General features: G+C 46.0%; 1 protein-coding gene across 8 annotated transcripts in view; it reads right to left on the bottom strand.

The window, feature by feature from the left end:
* Positions 1–20602, bottom strand: part of Osbpl3 (oxysterol binding protein like 3) — a 173661-nt gene that overhangs the window by 21377 nt on the left and 131682 nt on the right. For all 8 annotated transcript variants that reach the window (XM_048440321.3, XM_048440320.3, XM_048440326.3 and 5 more), the window contains 4 exons: positions 12465–12599; positions 11124–11217; positions 7942–8192; positions 4814–4951 (listed from right to left, as the gene is read on the bottom strand). In XM_048440321.3, coding sequence (XP_048296278.3) covers positions 4814–4951; positions 7942–8192; positions 11124–11217; positions 12465–12599 — 618 coding nt within the window. The remainder of the gene's footprint in view (positions 1–4813; positions 4952–7941; positions 8193–11123; positions 11218–12464; positions 12600–20602) is intronic.

The raw sequence follows: 20602 nt of genomic DNA, 5'->3' as shown, positions 1-20602 counted from the left end.
AGCAGAGACAAACAGGTCTTGGGACTCACTCACTGGTCAGGCAGCCTAGTCTACTTGGTGAGTACCAGGCCGGTGAGAGACCCTGCCTCAGAAAAACAACCAAACCACACAGATGGTATTTGAGGAACAACACATGAAGTTCTCTTGTGGCTCACATACGTGCGCCTGCCAACACATGAATGCGCGCACACACACACAGACACACGCGCTTGTAACACACACTTACAAACACACATGCTCGCAAAGAAAAAACTATCATCAATATATACAAGCAATCTTGAACGAGTAAATAATTATATCCTAGAAGGGATGAGCCTCGAAACAGAGGCTGCCACTGGAGGGCACCATTGCTTGCTTTACCCATCAATCAAGCCGCTCAGTACAAAATGGAGGCTGTGCTTCATCTCTTTATCTCGGTAGCAGTCAGGACCCTGTGCTGTTCTCACAGATCAGTACTCATGGGAAAACCAGCCATGCTGGCAGTGCGCGTCCAGAAATCCCTCTGACTTCAATGGCTCTTAGCGAGGTTATCTTCTATTTGGAGGGTCTACTCAAGGCCTTTCCTATGATCAGCATGGAGGCTGAAACCAGATCGGTCCAATTTCCCAAACCACAGCATGGAGAGAATCCGCAAAGCAAAACTGAGTATCGGTGTGCCTTGGTGGTGTATAGACTTCAGGATCAAAGTGTGAAGTAGCTGGACTGTTCTCAGACACATCACATTAATCACTCAGGACTTCTATCTGGACCGAGTAGGTGTGTAAGAAGGGATGGGAGGAGGGGACGGACAGTGACAAGCCCACAGCCACTCACTCACCCACCCTGGGCTCACCCATGCTGAGAATCTTGCTTTGTAAACCACCCCCTGTGTGACGCTTGCTGGGCTGATGGATCCCCAGGCATCCTGCCACCGCCTTAACTGACAGGCTGCAGAGCCAGGAAAGCGGAGAAAGACAGAAATAGCACCCACACCTTCAGATTACTCAATGAACTGAAATTCCAGCTATGGGAAGTAGGAGGTGGGACGCTGCTGTCGCTTGATGTGTCTTAGTTCCCCGTGTGCTGTCTGACGCCACAAGGCCCCTGCTTTTCTCTGCAGTTTTGGAGAAAAATTTTCACTATCTTCTGGCCGCATCTCCTATAATCAAAGCAACTGCCTGCTTCTCTATGTCATGGGTTTTGAAAGCCCAACTACTGGGCAATACTTTGGAGCACAAAGCCCTCTATCCTCCTTCTTCCTCCCATGAGAGCGCTCTCAGAATAGTCTAGCTGAATTTTAAATCATAGGGTTGCATATGGTTAAACTGGAATAAGGCCACCTCCCCCCTCCTCCAATCACAGTTCTCTACCTACCTGACATGTCCCACTGGAGTGGGTGAGGAGCCATGGAATGTGGGAGGGAGCAATACAGCCACCATCAAGAACTTGCTACATGTATGGGACCCCCAAATAGAAAAAATACCAAACCAAACTATTGCATACAAACATCACGTGCCTAGTCTGTAATTATTGTAAGTCCAATAAAATGAAGCTGCGTACTGTCCTTAAGAACTAGAAGGATCTTGTGATATTAGGAGGTATGTACACATTTTATAGGAATGCAGGTGTGATCTTTTAAAACCACTACAGCAGATTAACAGTGTTCAGCCAACTGCCTTTAGACAGATCCAAAAGAAGTACTGGCAGGCAAGAAGGCTGGCACTGGGGTCGTGGGAATCAGAGAACTAGCTAGCCCTGCCCCTCACCAGCTACAACACACCACAGCTAATCCTGTTGTCCTGGCTGCAGGTTAGCCAGTCCTGAGGGCATGAGAACAGGAGAGTTGACCCTAGCCCCATGCCCCCTACAGAGAGAGAGAGAGAGAGAGAGAGAGAGAGCTGGAGGAAGGGAGGGAGAGGGAGAGAGATCTTAAATTAGGGCCTCCTTCTCAGTTCATTACTGGTCCTTCAGACACCTGTACTTACAGAGAGGCACAGGGAAACACAGACTATCCTCACATTCTAAAAGCTTGTCAACTGCTCACACTGGACAAGTGAAGCTCATGCTGCCTCCATGGGACAGATTGTTGTCCTGAGCCAGAAGCAGAAAAGTCACACAAGTAGGTAAGCACATGAAAGGAAATGGATGGTGCCCCTTAGATATGCTATGGTAGGGGATTCACAGAAGTGCGTCATCTGGTAAGGGTGAATGAGGACAGAAAGCAAGGGTGTGCGTGCGCACGCGCGTGCGTGCGTGCGTGCATGTGTGATGGCAGACACATCTTCACATCTCCTGAGATCATAATCCTGCTTCCCTAGTAACCTGCTAGCGGGGAAACCCACCTCAGTCGCAGTAATGGCACAGAGCAGTGGCATCCCAGTTCTGTCCCGAGACACTCGGTTTTCTCTTCGGTGCACTAAAAGCAGCAATTTGAGTCATAAGGCTAAAACCCGGACAGATGCTCTGGCTCCATTACAATCAGGACCAGTGGTCATAATGACAGTAAACCAAAACAGGGCTGTCTAAGGACTCACTCTGTATCACTGAAGGCACTCAGCCCCCCCCTCTCCTCCGTGCTTGCAGAGAGACACAATGTACACAATGTATCTTATTGGATGTCCTGGGCTCCTCTTTAACTACTCTCCACACTTCATTTAGAGGTATTTTAAAGTCCTCTCTAAATATAAGGGCAATAACCATTAACCATGCATTCTTGGTGTAAGGGCATTATCGTCACAGCACTCTTTCATTTATGCCTTCCTACAGCCTGCAAGCCAAGTACTGCCACTCCCATTGGATAAACACAAAGGCTCCAAAGACTTCAGTCACTTGGTGCAAGGCTGCAAGGCCGCACGCCACACGCTGAGCAAACAGAGGGCACGTCCTATGCTGCAGAAAATGGCCAGATGCGGGTTTTGCTTTTTACCTTGGGATTCTGATTCATGGAGCCAAAGACTAAGTTCTCTGGTGATCCCTCTGGGTGCGTGAGCACCTGCCCTCTGGCCCTGGTCCTCCGATCCGAGTCCCACAGTAGATGCACTACAGATCCTGTGACTGGTGCCACCCTTCAGGACTCCAAGGACTGCCCTCCACCTTTCCACAGCTCTTACCACTCTCCTCTGAGAGTTCCTCGCTCTGCTCTGATTGCCAGCTGTAGTTTGGGGCTATTTCAGGCCTTCATTTCCTTCTTTTTTCTTTTCCCCCACAAAAGTGCATCTAACACCATGGCAACCAAATCATGTCTTCATTTATTCTCAATCCACTTTAGAGTCAGTGTTTAAATAACCCAGCTGAATTTGACTCACACAGATTACTGGATCCCATAACTACCGATTTAGCTCCCACCTCCCCATATTAAGCAATTATTTACCTTTCGTTTTCACCTGGGAAGTCACTGGCAATACGCTTGGGGGCTTCTGGATATTCATTTTCCTCAAAGTTCCAGGGAACACCATTATTCTGGGTTTTGGCTTTTGTGTTGTCTGTTTTTGAGATAAAGTCTCACTACACAGCCTAAGCTGGTCTAGAATTCTCTATGAAGCCAAGATCGGCCTTGAATTCTCTGCCTGAGGCCTTTGAATAGTTGGACGGCAGGCAGGCGTGACCAGTCTATATGGCATTGCAGCAAACATCACAGTCACCAGTTTCTGGGGAGCTGGGTGTGGTGGTGGTGAATCTGTAATTTCTTTCCTGGGAGACTGAGGAAAGAGGAATGTGTATTTGAGGCCAGACTGGATGTGTAGTAAGATCCTATCTCAAAATGAAGACAGAAGGGCGGTGGAGGGGGTGGGGGGAATCACAGCAAAGAAAAGCCAAGATCACTACATCTTCTCTCCCAGACCCCATGATGCAAATCCATTGATAAAAATAACCAGAAGGGAACGAATATTTAGCAACCCACATTCCCTCTTTATCCTTGGTTTTCTAGGAGTTGGGAGAGAAATCTATCAAAGCAATGATGGCTAGTCTCCCGGAAGGGCAGTTTGCATCGTTCTAAAGACGCATAATCTATTTTAGCCGAAGGGGTGTTCGTTGGCAAACGCATTCATTTTTCAATGCACACCGAACAGTCATACTTTGTGATCAGACCCTGCTCTAGAACCACAGAAGACACAAATGATGGCCTCACCTCCACTTGCCTACAGTCTGTGGGAAACAGAGCTGTGCTTCAAATGTGAGCCACTTGGCTCCGGACCCTTCCATGCTACCTTGTGTGGAAGGACCTAATGGTTCTCAGGCCACATTAGGACAACATATCCACTCATTAGATAGGGACTCTTGTCTATGCCCATTGCCTCCCCACTCCACTGCAGGGTCTGAGCCATACGCAATAGTAAACAGGCATATAGTAAACAATAAAAAAAAGAGAGAGAGAGACATACATTGTTGCTCTGAATAACAAACACACACACACAAGTGATTTCTCATAAGCAGAAATCTAGACCATTGCACTGATATGGCAATGCCCACTCGGAGGGGCAGTCGGGCTCCAGAATAGTAGTGACAACCATTTGGGCACACTTTTTCTCTAAGTCACACTCTGGGCAGAGGCTTGGACCTTGGCACTTCCTTTTGCTAATGATATGAAGGAGAATGAACGCTGCCACAGCCGCTGCATGTCACCAGGCAGGTGCTCAGAATTAGGGAGGCCAGTGTGGTGAGGGTGCTAGCTCGGCTTCCACGCAGAGAAAACATATCCTGGCTTTCTGTTGCCAAGCCTGTAATTACCTCAGTCCTTTTGAAGCCAGTGAAAGGAGGGAAGTAAATATTTCAAAAGCGCATTTAATAGCAGGCACAAGCGATTCTCTCAACAAACACAAAGGGCGCACATCACCTGCTCGGCAAAAAACTGGAAGCCCTTGTCCCGTCGGATGCATTCGTACGTTTCTCCAAGGACCGGGTTAAATGGCTTGCTGCCTGCTCGGAAGTAGCTGGATGCGTAGGCAGAGATGGCGAAGGCTGCCACGTAGACCTGCGCGCGGAAGACAAGGACTAGCTTACTTCTATGTCACCAAGGAATCCGTCACGAAGAAGGAAAACCTATTGCTTATTCCAGAAAGACAATACTATGTCTTTGGTTTAAAGACCACCAACTTGGGTTTACAACTGCAGGTTTAAGTAATGTTCCTTTGAGCCCAGAGACAAATCAGCCAGCTTAAATTGCCGGTTTCTCCCGGTGTCTGCAGTCTGGAAGGCATGATTTGAATGAGGTGATAAAATTCATTCCACAGCGTGTGGGTGCTGGATCCTCTACATACAGCCAGGCAGTGCTGGAAATCACAATACTGGGGTCTCAGGGCAGATGGAAAAGTGTACAGGGAAGTAAAACGCCCCCTCCAGTTCAGAAACATGCACAACACCTTTAACTCGTCATTGACTGATATCATAGAAACCTGAAAACTTAAACTCACATTGACCAAAGGAAATGTGAGTCATCGTTGTACTCTGAGAAGCAACAGAGCAAAAGCCCAGAGCACTTGGAAGTTCTGCCTTTCTGGGAGGAAAACTGAGAAGCACGGTGGGGGGAAGGTGTGGGAGGGGGAAAGGGGAGGGGAGAAGAGGAGGGTGTGAGAAGGCAAGGGAGGAGGGGGAAAGAGGAGGAGAAGAAGAGGAGGGAGAGGGAGGAGGGGAGGGGAGGGAGGAGGGGAGGAAGAATAAACTACACGCATGGGTTTAGTAAAATCCTCTTCTGAACTTGACCATGCAGATTCCAGCATGTTCTTCAGAGTCTCCTTCAGAGCATCAACGGAAACAGAATCTCTTGTCTGAGTTTTGTTTTGCCCCCTTCAAAGTCATATGAAAGTAGTAACGTAGAGATTTCTTTTTAATACCAGATAGGAACAGTTTCAGCGTTTTTCTCTGAACATCCTATGATGTTTGCTACACTTAAGTAAGTGTCATCTATAACTGTGTGTGTGTGTGTGTGTGTGTCAAGTGCATGTGTGCAAGCATGTGCACAGGAATGAGAGATAAAACATCAGATATCTTCCTCAGTTGCTCCCCACCATAATTGTTGAGGCAGGGTCTCTCACCAGACATGGAGCTCACTGATTTGGTGATAGCATCTGGCCAGTGAGCTCCAAGAATCCACCTGCCCTTCAGCACTAAGGGTTTCCCGCTGTGCCAGCTGTTAAATGGGTCCTGGGGATCAAACCCAGGTCCTTGTCTTTGTCCTTGCCTGGCAAACACGCTACTGACTAGACCTCTCCAGGCCATACTGCATTCCTGAGGCTTGGATACATCCAGTCGGTCCCCAACATGCACCAATTCTCCTGCCTCTGCTTCCCCAGTATTGGGATTACTGTTGTACACCGCTGTGTGTTCCCTAAAAACCTGCTCTAGGTCAATTACTGGGATCAATTGTTGAATATCTTAAGGGTTTTAAATTGCTACAGAAGTGAAACACACTTAAGAACATTTTCTTCCCTTCTTTTAAAAACTTTATTATTTTGCATGTGGCTGTTGTGTGGGCATGTATGGCTGTGCACCATGTGCATCCTGTGCACCATGTGCATCCTGTGCACCATGTGCATCCTGTGCACCATGTGCATCCTGTGCACCATGTGCATCCTGTGCACCATGTGCATCCTGTGCACCATGTGCATCCAGTGCCCAGGAGGCCAGAAGATGACAGTGGATCCCTGGATTTGGAGTTATGGATGACTGCAAGTCACCATATGGGTTCTGGGAATCTGCTGGGTGGTGGTGGCACACACCTTTAATACCAGCACTTAGGAGGCAGAGGCAGGCAGATCTCTGTGAGTTCAAGGTCTACAGAGCAAGTTCTAGGACAGGCTCAAAAGACTCACAGAGAAACCTTGTTTCAAAAAACCAAAACCCAAAGAAGAGAATATTTTCATGTTCAAAGTGAATCGTTCTCTTTGAGGCAAGGCACCATAAATGCTGACTTTTACCACTAGATTTAGAAGCTTCCTGCCTCCCTGTCTCCAGCAGACCTCTCTGGGGAAATTCAACAAAAAGGGCAAAATCTCAACTGGTGTTTTTTTGCATTTATAATCATATGATCATAAGCATCAAAGAGAGAAAATCTCTTTGCTAAGATGGCCCTAGAGTTCAGGCAGAAGGACAAGGGAATGTCTCTTTCAGCCAGTAGCTGAGGTTCCCATTCATTTCCAAATTGTGGCAGCCAAGAAGCTTCACTGAGCCTGAGAACTGCAGGCTGGGTAGAGTTTAGAGGGGTCTCCATCCTCTGTCACAGGGGTGGGGGGGCTGGGGGGAGATGGGGGTGGGGGTGTTGTCGGCTAGTTCCGTGAAGCCCAAGGGCACGCTCCTCTCTAGTTTAGCCAGACAGCAAATAACAAGAGAACTCAGCACTGAAGCCCCGGCTCCCCACACAGGCAAGGGCTTGACTGACCACCAGTGCACATTCGAGGAAGCCAGAAAAACAGTTTCTACAACAAATATTTAAGAGTTTTACCAACAAAGTTGTTTATTTAAATAACTCTATAAGAGAGAGAAAAAGGTGGTGGGGGGTCATTTTCTGGTGTAATGGTATAAAATCACTCTCTGTGAGTGATATTTTCCAAAAACGTAGGAGCGAATGGGACAATTCCAGAAATAAACAAAAACATTCTCAAGGGAAATTTACTCGGGATGAGAGAAACAGCTCAAGAAATTAAATTCTGTCCACCCAGGGTAGTAAAAATAAACACAGACAGCCTAAAGCCATGTTTTCCAGTCAAGCCTCTGAGAACCGTCAGATGGAAGCTTCCAGAGAAAGAGCAAGCACAAAAAGAGCAGAGCCACCCGCCCCCAGGCACCAGCTGCAGGAGGCCCCTTGCTTCCCCTCTGCGGATTCTGAGGTAACTGTACACGGGAAGGCAAGAACTGAGTATCTTCTGAGAAACGTCCATCTCTAAGGATCAACCAAAATGAGCCTGGGCTTTAGGCCCCTGGGCTCCGAAAGGCTCAGAAGAACAATGCCAGGGAGTGGGTCCTCACCATCCTCTCCAGGGCACTGGGCATGCGCGCAGCCTTGTCCAGCAGCTCGCTGTACTCCAACTCCTCACAGAGCCGTTGCAGGGTATTCAGCGGCTCATTCAGCTCCACGGGCATGGCCACCTTGGACAGATCCTTCCCGATGTTGTTGCGCAGGATGCTCCACAAGCTGACACTACTGGTGTTGGGGCCCTGCGCCGGCAGGCACGTCCGCCTTTTGGACCTGGCTTCCCCACCACTTTCGAGAACAGGACCTGGAAGGAAAGAACTCTGGTTGACTCCAGGAAGCTTTTGCTTGTGTTTCACCATGCGGAGTAATCCGGGAGTACAACCTTCCCAAGCAAGTACTCACTCTCGAGCTCAGTTATGCAGTGTAGGAAGGAAAGCTTGAAACTCGTAAGAGAATTTTGAGCAATACCAAAGCTCAGGGGCAGGGTGTAGCTCAGTAAGGGAGCACGTGCAAACGGCAAACTGAGACTGTACTCGTCTAACATTTCGAAGAAAGATGGCTACCCTCTTTTGAAGAAAGGTGGCCACCACAGTCACCCTCCTGGTGGCTTGTATGCACTCTGCTTTTCACTCTGTGATGTCGGAATTCTTCTTCTTCCTCCGTAGGATGCGTCTTGAAGTAAGCAGTATTATTATCCCCATTTTATAGATGAAGAAAGTGAGGCAGAGAAAAGGGGCCAGCACACATAACCAACAAGGAATAGAGCTGGGGCTGGGGCTCAAGGATTCCCTTCAGTTCATGGTCTCAGCTACTTCTTCAGCACAGCAGCAGGCCCTCCGCGTGACCCGTGCTTTTTTTTTTTTTTTTTTTTTTTTTTAAAGAAGAGAAACTGGTAAGAAGCACCCTGAACACCAAGGGTCTGCCGTGTGCTCTGGGGGTTCTAGTGCAATAGCTGGAGAGCGGTGGTTTGGCTGTTTTCATTTTCATTTTCTTGCCTAATAGAGAGTCTCATGTAGCCAACAGGCTGGACTTGAGTTCTGTTGTGCCAAGGACGCCCTTGAATTTCTGATTCTGCTGCCTCTACTTCCCTAATCCTGGGATTACAGGAGATCACTATCATGCCTCACTTGACATATGTTGCAAGGAGGGGAGCCGCTTGTTCTTCCCGGCTGCTGGGCTAGCTTAGCCCCAAAATAACCACACAAAAATTGTATTAATTAAATCACAGATTGGCCCATTATATCTAGCCTCTTATTGGCTAACTCTCACATTTTGATTTAACCCATTTCTATTAGTCTGTATATCTCCATGTGGCAGTGGCTTACCAGGAAAGACTTGGCATGTCTCTCCCTCTGACTCTGCTTTCCTCCTCCCAGAATCCATTTCCTTCTTTCCCGCCTACCTAAGTTCTTCCCTATCAACTAGGCCAAGGCAGTTTCTTTATTCATTAACCAATAAAAGCAACACACAAACAGAAGGACCTCCTACACCATACATGGTGCTTGATATAGAATCCAGGACTTCACACATGCCGAGTAAACACTCTTCCAACTGAGCTACACCCACAGACAGAGTGGGGTTCACCTCTTTTCTCCTCAGTAGGGAAACTGAGTTGTAGGACATGAAGGCTATTTCTGCAGGTGTCTTTTCTAGATGTCTAAAAACCCTGTCACCATCAGAGAAAGTCTATGGAGAACTGGGGACATCTGCTTCTGGTACTCAAGTTCAGATGAAGGAATTTCCGCCCAGTCTGTGCTGTGTTTGAGCTAAACAGCCACACAATAAGCTAGAGAAGCAGCCCAACCACCTCTGTGGGCATCTCAGCCACAGACTAAGCTAAAGGAGCAGCCTGACCGCCTCTGTGGTCAGCTCAGCCATGGACTAAGCCAGAGGAGCAGCCCGACCACCTCCTTGCCCATCTCAGCTGCTATTGATGCAGCCTAACTGCAGTCTATGTCCTGGATCAATCATTTCTTCCCAACTTGACCTCTGTATCCTGTTCACCCTGTGCTTCCCTGACTCCATCCCTAAAGCCTCCAGGAGGTGGGGGAGGGGCCTCAGCACGTATCCTCTTCCTCCTCTGTAGCTGGAGCACCATTTGAGTGCTCACCCCACTCACTGCTCACCAAGGGGGCAAGTGATGTTTCTTCATTTTCCTTTCCATTCTGTTTTCCTAGAAAACAGCTTGCATTCCTATCTGTGACCTTCTACTTCTAACTCACTGGGTTTTAGGGTACATGAGGGCCCTTCCTTCCAGCAGGTGATGCTGAATGGAGGCTTTGTGGCTCTGGAGCCCTCAGAGGAGCAGCTCTGAGGTGTTTAGATAACCCATCAGCATGGCTCAGAAACACTTGCTGAGCTGAGACACTGAAATAAAGGGATCAGCACAGTCCTGTCCTCTGTGTAGATAGAAAATGGGTGGGTGATGGTGCTTCGAGTATTCAGTGGGGAGTAACCAGACACGGAGACTGGGAGTGTCTGATGTTAAGGGACCTGTGCAGAGGACTGTGGACCTGACGGACTCACTCCACAAGCATCTTCCTAACCCGACCATTCTGCTTCCTGAAGTCACAAGCTAGGAGTAGAGCAACAGTCCAGGGACCCTGCAGTTCAGACTCACATCATCCTATTTTGTGGGTTCCAAGAATCGAACTCAGATTGCTAAGCTTGGTAGCAAGCACCTCTACCCGCTGAGCCTTCTTGCCAGTCCCTGAAATACCTTTCTTGGTCATCATTTTCCTTCTTAAGATTAAGCATTAATAAAGAGGTATCTTAGGATACCCTGGGATGACTAGGAGTATATTCTTCTGAGCAATCTGAAGCTAACTATCACTTAGACTTTTCAGTTACACACGCCCTATTGAACTCTTAAACTACAGCACTTCAGTGCCTGAAGAAGAACACCGTATCCTGTATTGCACTTACAGAGAAAATGCTTGGCTACACAATGGACACCTTATTATTATTATTTTTTTAAAAATCAGGCATGGTGGTGCACAGTTGTAATCTCAGCACTTGGAAGGCAGAGACAGGAGGATCCCGGGGCAATCAGGCAGCAAGCCTAGCCTAATTGGAAAGCCTAATTGGAAAGTAAGGTGGACAACACCAGAAAAATAACGCCTAAGGTTGACATGAGCCCTACACACACGCGTGCGCACACACACACACTCACTCATGCACATACACACTCACATACAGTCACAGGCTTCCAGAGATCCTGTAATGTAACACTTACCCAAGGTCTGTCTTTCATTGTCTAAATCATTACTAAGGTTGTCCAAGGACAGATTGTCACTTATGTCACTGACATAGGAATCGTCATCAGAAATCTGTGGGAAAGAAGAGATAACACAATGGGGGGGGAGAGAGAGAGAGAGAGAGAGAGAGAGAGAGAGAGAGAGAGAGAGAATGAGAGAGTCAGTCTTTCAAAAAACCCACTCCAAATGATCAAGCATGCTGTGTCTCACATTACAAATCTACAAATCTACAGAAATCACTTGGGGTACTATTCTCATGAGACACCCTCAATCTACCTGGACAATGCTCATGGTAAACAAACAAACAAACGGCTAAGGCTGGAAGAGTAGGGGGAGTGCTTGCCTGGGATGTGAGGGACCCAGGTTTGATCCCAGGCCAGGAAAAAAGAGACAATGAGGGAGGGAAAAGGATGGGGAAAGAACATTCTTAGATATTCTTGGTTCTCACAAGAACAATAAGCAAACAAAAAAATCTCAAAGGTTACTGTTGTCATCATAAAAATTCTTACCCTGCAGCCTTTCTAGAACATGTTAATACTTGAACAACGGGGAAAGCAACTTGTTTATGAACTCTTTGTGAAAAGACTCTTCTATAGGAATTAGTACACAAATGTATATTGTATTTCTGTGGAGCTTCCCTATTCCAAAAAGTATGCTTGTATGCATCAATTAAAAACATTTATATGGTCTATGGCCATACCACCCTGAACGCGCTCGATCTCGTCTGATCTCGGAAGCTAAGCAGGGTCGGGCCTGGTTAGTACTTGGGGCTGGAGAGATGGCTCAGCAGTTAAGAGCATTGCCTGCTCTTCCAAAGGTCCTGAGTTCAATTCCCAGCAACCACATGGTGGCTCACAAACATCTGTAATGGGGTCTGGTGCCCTCTTCTGGTCTACAGACAGAATATTGTATACATAATAAGTAAATAAATAAATTTAAAAAAAATTATATGTATAGATTAACATAATAAACACATCAAACAATAATGATATAAAATCTACAACATCAATTAACGTGATTTTAAAAAACACAGGATATAAAGCAGGTATATGAACAGGCAGAATTCACAACTAGCAATGGGAAGCTGCAAAAAGCCAAAGTCACCGAAACAAGAGTCCAACACCCTGAATTTCACATTTTCCCAGTGTATGGTATCACTTTGTGTTTGGGGGTGCATTACAAGCAGATCCTCGGAATGTGATGGTGCAGAGGAGCCACGGGAGTCTAACGTTTTGTTGACAAATCTTTACTGAGCAGTTTGGTAAAGAAGGTCCTAAAGGAGATGGGGTGGGGCAGATGACTGAGAACAGTGTCCAAACCTCGTTTTCTGAAGAGCTAGGAGAAAGCAGGACTTCCTGGGCATCAAAGAACTCAGAAAGGGAGTCGGTGATGGACAGCCTGCTTTCGTTGGAGAGCTGGTGCACCAGGGCTCGGCTTTCGTCGCCGGAGTTTTCCTAGTGGGGGAGCAGAAAGAAAATTGCATATATTTGGGATAGTCTCAAGAGACACAAAACACACAAATGATTTAATTGCACAAACACCGGGTCACAGGCCCATGCACATGGGTGGCATGAAGCAGAGGTCACTTCAGAGAAGTGAGCCTCACGAAGAACAAAATGGGAAACGAAGTTCTCCTCAAAGGAGGCTTCACTTATGGGCATGAACGCTGTGCAGACACGTGCCACAAACCTCAAGCACAACCCAGCTTTGTTCCTGGGAGGACGAGGAGGGTTCCAAACTGAATCATACCCTTTTATTCTCTGTCACTCAGGGCGATTCTTCCTAGTCTAAACTCTTCCTCAACGCATGGCTGATTTCAAGCAGGGGGTCCCAGTGCATACTCCGAGGCCAACAGGCTGCTTCCAAGGAATCTCTTAACAAATAAACTCTATGGTTTGGTCCAGAGGTGCCCATGGTGGCAGATCATTCCTTATTCACGGATGAGTGGGATAACTTCCTGTCTTTCTTCACCCACAATGACTCTCAAAGGGAAGGAAACCTCAGGCCCTGGGTTTGACTCCGTAATTTAGCAGAATGATACTCTGCTCTTTTCTTATGGCCTCCCACCCTCCAGACTCATGAAGAAGGATCCAGAAGGATACTGGATACTCAGGGGATGTGCTTTCCAAAGCAAAATTTCAACCCCATTCACTGAATCAAGCAAACATTGGCATATAGCCTTCAGCCAATCACAGACGAACATGGAGACTAGCCAAGGCTTCTGACCTGTAGGCCTGTACACATTAGACAGAACCACCAGACACTGTGCTACGGAAGTGGAGGCGAAGGCGACCATAATTCTGACTCCTGCAACCTAGACCTTAATGAGGACAGGTTTAGAACAAGGTGATTCCTTGGACTCCTGAGTCCCTAGTCAGCTCAGGTACTTCGCTGGCCTGCTGGGGTGGCTCCAGTATTGTCATCCATCTGAGGAATGAGTCACTGAACTAGGTGGAAAGGAGAGGTTCAGGCAGATGCTGTCATGCCAAAGGTCTCATGGGTTCAGGATGCTCATCTCATCTACATATGCTGTGCCCAAGAAGAGCCACTGGGACAAGAGGCCTCAGCAGCTTCCTAACTAATAAACAGCAGAGGGCCCTTTTAACTTTAGGAACAGAGGGAATTCTATGTCTCTTCTCTTGGAGTCTTTCTATGTCAGCCCAAGGTAAGGATTTAGATACTGTATACAGCCTCCAAAAGCCAGCTTTCTCTGTCCCCTATAAAGATCTCCAAGCGTGGTAGCTGCTTCCTTTTTCTCTAAAATAGTTTTTTAAATTAAAATATAACTATGCCATCCCCCCCATCTTTCCTCTAACCCTTCCCATGTACTCCCCTTGCTCTCTCTCAAATTTATGGCTTTTTCTTTAACTGTTGTCGTTTGTGTGCGTGTGTGTGTGTGTGTGTGTGTGTGTGTGTGTGTGTGTGTGTGCAATCTACACAGTCTGCATATCATTAGTTGTCTGTGTATTTTCAGGGCAACCCTGTGATGTTGGGTAACCAACTGCCCCCTCTTTCCTGGGATCCTTCTGCTCCCAGCACCTCTAAGTAGGCTAAGTTCTTTATCTAGGGTTGAGGCCTGCACAAGTTTTCCCTCGGTTACGCTATCTATCACTTCGTTAGGTGTCCTGTTTCTTGTGTTGGCTCAGGTCGATGAGACTTCACCCATGAATAGTAGGAGGTTGCTTTCCTAAAGAAATAAATGTCTCTCTCCTTCAAAGATCCAGGCACAAGGCTGTTGAGTTGAGGTACTACAGTGCCCAGCAGGACTCCTTAAATGTTCATGCAGGCACCAGAATCTTCCTGCATCTCCCGTGGGCGCTGATGGTCAGAGGTGCTCATGATTTATTTACTTTGCTTCTCATTAATTCATCGCCACACATACCTGCTCTAGCTTCCTCCCCCCGGACTGATGGAGCAAAAGGATTTCCTGACTTATCAACACAGAAAACAATCCGCATTGAAAATCATTAGCTAAAGCGTTTAGGTACAGCTGTGTTTTGGATTTCACTTTTAAAATGGATTTTTAAGACTATAATGAGATATCTCAGGGATGGGCCAAAGTGTCAACATAAACTTACTTACATTTCGTATACATGGAGTTTGAGGGTATGTTTAGAATATTTTTAGGGAGTTGATTTTAGATTGACACCTGTCACATGAGGTCAGATATGGAATTGTTCATGTGTGATATTATGTTGTTCAAAACATGTGGGCTTTGAAACCTTTCAGATTTGGGATGCTAGCCCCTACCTCATTTTGGTGTCCCACAATTTTAGCAACAGCTTAAGAATTCATGCTGAAAACCCCAGGACACTGTAGCACCAGCCCTCCAGCACAGCTCTTTAAAGGCCACAGGGTCTCATTTACTAAAATAGGAACACAGCTCAGCACAGTAATTTCCTCACTGCAGCTCAAGAGTGGCTGTCTACCTGTCGTTTATATTACAAAAAATTAAGTAGAAAAAAGAAGGGATGAAGAACACTCAAAATCCCATCACGCTAAAACAACCACTATAAGCCTTTGGACATTTTCTCTCCTATCTTTTTATTCATGCACTTTGGTTTTGTAATAACTGTAATCATACTACTTACAAACATAATTAAATTTTCTCAAGCAACACTGCATCAAAATAACTTTTCCCAACAGTAATGTGTTCTTCGGATAAAAACAGTTTATTCTCGAAAAATAAAAACACAAAACTGCAAATAAATAAATACATCCCTCCAAAGATTCAATCACTTGTTATACTGCTATATTTTTCTCTATTAGAATACTGGTGTAGCTGGGCATAGTGGCTCATTATTGTGACTGCAGAACTCAGAAGGTGGAGGCAGGAAGACCGCTATGAGTTCTAGGTTTGTCTGGTTTATAAAGTGAGTTCCAGGCCAACTAGAGATAGATAGAAAGACCCTGTTTAAAACACACACACACACACACACACACACACACACACACCTAGGAAAAATTTCTGTAGTCTTATTTGTTTGTTTTGTTTTTAAGAAGGGATCAGATTGCACATATCAAGTGTATTGTCTTACTTTACACTGTGAACAGATTCCCAGGCCAGGAAGAAGTCTCTGAGAGAACAAAATTCAACTGACAGCTATTTTATTATACTTGCGTGTTACAGAGGGACAATTCAGTTCCCTGCATTAGAAGGCTAGGTCCGCAGACTGCAGAACCAGGGAGCATCATCGCATGTCTTTGCATATACCTTATTATTTCTCAGAACCATTTCCAGAAGTGAAAATGTTTCAATTGACAAACACAGGATTATTAGTTAGTTCGATGTTTAAGAAAACTGTTTTCTTTAATGCCATGATTTAGGAAACTGTTGTACTTATCAAAGAGTTTTCCTTCTCATTAGACTGAACGTTCTTTATGACAAAGCGATCAGGAGAATGTTACTGAGGGAAAAGCCAGAACACATGGTACAAGGGGCTTCCTTCTGAACTCCTGCTTTCCTGCGGATTTGTAAATACAGTCATGTGCCAATGATACTTCTGTCCGAGTGTCACAGGGCTGGAGAACTCCTGTCCCCTAGTGATGTCACAACAGCATAGTGTCATGTGACTTGTATCTGTGGAGCTGCTTCTGTGAATGAGCCTGAGTCCAGCTACTCAGCAGTACAGTAGATGGGGTCATGCCCAGCGCACAACGCTGACCATGATAACACACAACCACTCCTGGGCTGTGTGGCTGTTATGCCCTCTATTGTGTCAGTGTTTGAGACTGTACTTCACTAACATTAGGAAAACTAGTCAACAGCAAGCCAGCCACAGGCAAGGCCTCCAGGAGATGTCCCGTGGAACACACTCCAATCACATAGATGAGACTCTGTTGTCCAGAGGCACCGGCAGTCGGACAAAAGGTGGAGGCAGATGACACTTATGTTCCTTGTTAGTTTGTAGCAAGGAAATGCAAAGCCGTTAGCATGTTTATAGTGGTTCTGGACAGAGCCTTGGTGGACAGTCAGCTCCACCATCTAGGCTGTGGCCACACGCAATACTCCCTCACCAGGAAGATAACCTCATGCTGCCCCATCATATCCTAGAGTTCAACCCTTCAAGACTGACTCGGAAAATAATGGGATTTTTCTTTCTTTAAATCCCACAAAAGCAAACCCCATAACTATGTATGCCTGGTGACTGTAAATTATCTGGACCTACTGTTTGTTAATGTCTTACATTTTTGTTTGCTTTTGTTTTTCGAGGAAGTTTCACTGTAGTTTTGGAACCTGTCCTGATCTACCTCTTGTAGACCAGGCTGGCCTCAAACTCACATGAATCTGTCTGCCTCTGCCTCCCGAGTGTCTTAAATTACTTAATATTGTTTGATCTTTGCTTACAGATTAAAAATATTGTCATGTATTCAGGATTATATAAGCCCATCGTTTTTCCTGAAGATATTTTTCTTAAGTTTTTTAAAATGTGTCTTCTCATTTTTGAAACATTTTCTCGATAAAAGGAGTGAAATATAGTTAATACTTCTTTTGAAAATTGTTATTACTCCCTAGTTTAGGAAATCCTTATTTTAGCAGGTTGATAAACATTCAAATCAATTTTTCTCAACATTTATATTTAACTTGGATCTTAGCACACAATGGAAGAAAACTTAAGCGTCTTTTCAAACTGCTTAGAGCTGTGCTGACCTTAAGTCACTGAATAGTCTGTCTTTTCCATTGGATTTTGATGCCTTCCTTATCCATTTATTTATTTTTATAAGGAGAAATATCAAGCCATGTCCATGCCTGAGACAGTCATTCTCCCACTGTGTGGCTACCCATTCAAAGTAGAGGACCTTCCCAGAGCTCTCTCTCTAGGCTCAACACAGTTTCTTTACACAGAGGTGTGGAACTGGAGGGAACACGCTCTCTGGCCTCACGAGTTGTGAATTTAAATCCTGATTTGATTCTGTAAGCTGTGTTTCTGGTGGAAGGTATTGAACTACTCTGGGCTTTACTTTCCCTGTTTCTAAAATGAAACTGCTACCCCCTCTCCAGAGTCTCAAGGTAGAAAGTCTGAATATTAATGTCTGGTGTTTGACCCCAACATAAAGAACAAAGTGAAGAAAACCATATATAAATAACATAAAGGGATTAAGTATCTTCTCTTAGTTTTTTTTCAAAGTTATAGATGTTTTAAAGGTGCCCTACTGGGATTTATCTATTTGCTTGGAACAGGGTCTCGCTGTTACCTAGACAGGCCTGGAACTCACCATCTAACCTTGGACTGGCTTCAGGCTGTTCCTTTGCCAGGGTCTTCTGAATGTCGTGACTGCACACGTCACCATCAGCTCACTCTTAAAGGCCAGTTAGATGTAAAAGACATTACTCCCACAGATCGCTTGCCCTTTGATTGCTCATCCACAGTAATATAAGATAATCAATAATAATAATAGTACAATCTTTACTATTTCCCTGGTGATACTAAAATGCCATTTATGGATACATAGTAAGAGTGTCTTGAGCAAGTTGAGGGGGTCATTCCATGAAGAGGGGATCTTAGGGCTCAGTATCCAGGCTCAACACCAGCAGCTCCTTTGTGCAGCCCTCAGAGGGCAACAGAAAGTAGGCAAACAGTGGAAGCCCTTGGCCTGAGCCTATTGTTGGGGACTGCCAATCTGCTGTGAGGTGTCTGAGGGAATCTCCTAAAAAAGGTAACCCGGGGGCAGGTGAGATGGCTTAGCCTATTAGGCACCTGCCATCAAGCCCCACGACCGAGATTCCATCCCCAGAACCCACAGAGTCGAAGGAGAGAACAGACCTTTCCAGGTTGCTCTATGACCCCACATATACCCCGTGGTTCATGTCTTTATGTGCGTGTGTGCACACACACATACACACTAAATAAACAAATGTTTTTAAACTTTTTAAGTAACTAAAAATTTAAAGTTAACACACACCACACACACACACACACACACACACACACACACACACCTTAGGGTGTTTTTTTTTCTGTCTATGTGGTCATTCTTATTTCTTGCTCATATTTCCTGAAGGTAACAATGGCTTTTCTTTGCTGGGAAAGTTAGCCTTGAGTCACTCCATGGGGGTAAAAAAAAAGGATAAACCAGGGGAAATAGAAACTCTCTGAAAGAGGAAATAAATGAGACAAAGACGTAACCAACTGGAGAACACCGTGGAAGGGCGCGCTCAAGGATGTGGTGGCACCGTCCTGAACAGTTCAGAGCAGTTCAGCTTTCTGGCTATCCCTTTTTGCAACTGGTCCCAAAATGTACATTTTTTCTAGACCTGGGCTTTGGGGTTTTTTTCTCAAAACACCAGCAGCTTGAGTCTTGCACACTAGATACGGGCTCATAAATGCTTAGCAAAGGTTATCTAGTTCATCACAAAACATGTAAATAAATAATATGTATTATAAAAGTAAGGGCAGTAGGTTACTGGTGGCGTGCACCTTTAATCTCAGCATTTGGGAGGCAGAGGCAGGTGGATCTCTGTGAGTTCGAGGCCAGCCTGGTCTACAGAGCTAGTTCCAGGACAGGCTCCAAAGCTACACAGAGAAACCCTGTCTTAAAAAAACAAAAAACAGAAACAAAAACAAAAGGTAAGAGTGGCTTGGAAATCAATGTGCCATTGGAGATGTCATGGTGCCTGGCAACAAACCATACTCAGTGATGGTCAGACATGGCAAAGACTGGGCACTGTGTTAACTAATGTGCTCACTTGAAAAGTCTTGGCTGGTGAATAGGCTCAGGCGTAAAGTGCCGAGGCCCTTGGCTTAGGGTGCAGGGTTGGTCTCTTGGAGTAGTGTCCCTGCAGAGGAATTTTGTCCTCAGCTACCACCATGAGGGTATGGCTCTGGCCTGGTGCGGTGGTCCTGTCTGCATGTCTTTGCTACAAAGAGGGCAAATGACCTGGGTGTTTGGGCCTCAACTTTCTTCCTCCTCAGCTCACACAGAGAAAGGACGGTGTGTGGGTTTTCTTAAGGAGACAAAGATGATAACAATGGAGCATTTACAGATGTAAACACCAGCCCTTTGTTGCTGCCCCATGTGTATGAATGTGTGGGTAAACGTTGTGTGAGAGGAAGTGTGTATTCACTTATGTGTATGTGGGGGTGGGAGACAATTGTGGGTGTCGTTCCTTGTGCCTCAGGCCCTGTCCACCTTTTTCTTCTTTTGTAAGCTCTATATATGAGGAGATCAGAGGACCAGGGATCCAACTTGGGGTTCCAGGCTTTGAGGAAAGAGCCTTCACTCCCTGAGCCATTGCACTGGCCCTGTGCCCACCTTTACTGGCCTGATCCTCACCACACTGGCTGGCAGAGAGCCTCAGCCATGCAGCTGTCCCTGCCTCCCTGTCCTAGGATCACAAGAATGTTCCATTACACCTATATTTATTAATGTGGGTTCTTGGGGGTCCTTGGCGTTGTATTGACGGCATGGCCTCCCCAGCCCGCTTCCCTACTTTTCATCTTAAATCTAACTGGTTTATTAGTGGAGAATTTTACACATCTGGGGTAGACATCCGAATACCAGAGATGCATATAAACAGTTGTCGCCTGTACTACCCATCCTTAATCTTCAAGGATCTCACTATGTTTTTCTGACACATGTATCTTGCTCATTTTAAATGCATTCAAAGGACCATTTGGGGCAAAAGTCCCAAGGCCTGAGCAAAGACCTCAGTGCGTGTGTGTGTGTGTGTGTGTGTGTGTGTGTGTGTGTGTGTGTATCGGGGGTCTGCGGGTTGCACTAGGGTCCAAGAGTAAATGACCACTAAGTTGCTAAACTGTATTGTGTCTCAGTAAAAGGCCTTTCTAATGTGTGCTCGCCGACAATGGATTCTGACTGTAGTGCAGCACCTCTTCCCCTAGGAGTATGGAGCTGTGTTCTGACAGAGGAAAGAACCAAACAGGGAGAAGAAGGGAGAATGGTGGTAAGACAAGCATGGCTTCCGCGGAACACAAGAAGCCGGCAAGGCACAGACACC

Source organism: Myodes glareolus, chromosome 6 (genome assembly GCF_982192425.1).
Source record: "Myodes glareolus chromosome 6, mMyoGla1.1, whole genome shotgun sequence".
Taxonomy (NCBI): domain Eukaryota; kingdom Metazoa; phylum Chordata; class Mammalia; order Rodentia; family Cricetidae; genus Myodes; species Myodes glareolus.
The sequence above is the reverse complement of the archived record's forward strand: the minus strand, read 5'-3'. Positions and strand labels throughout refer to the sequence as shown.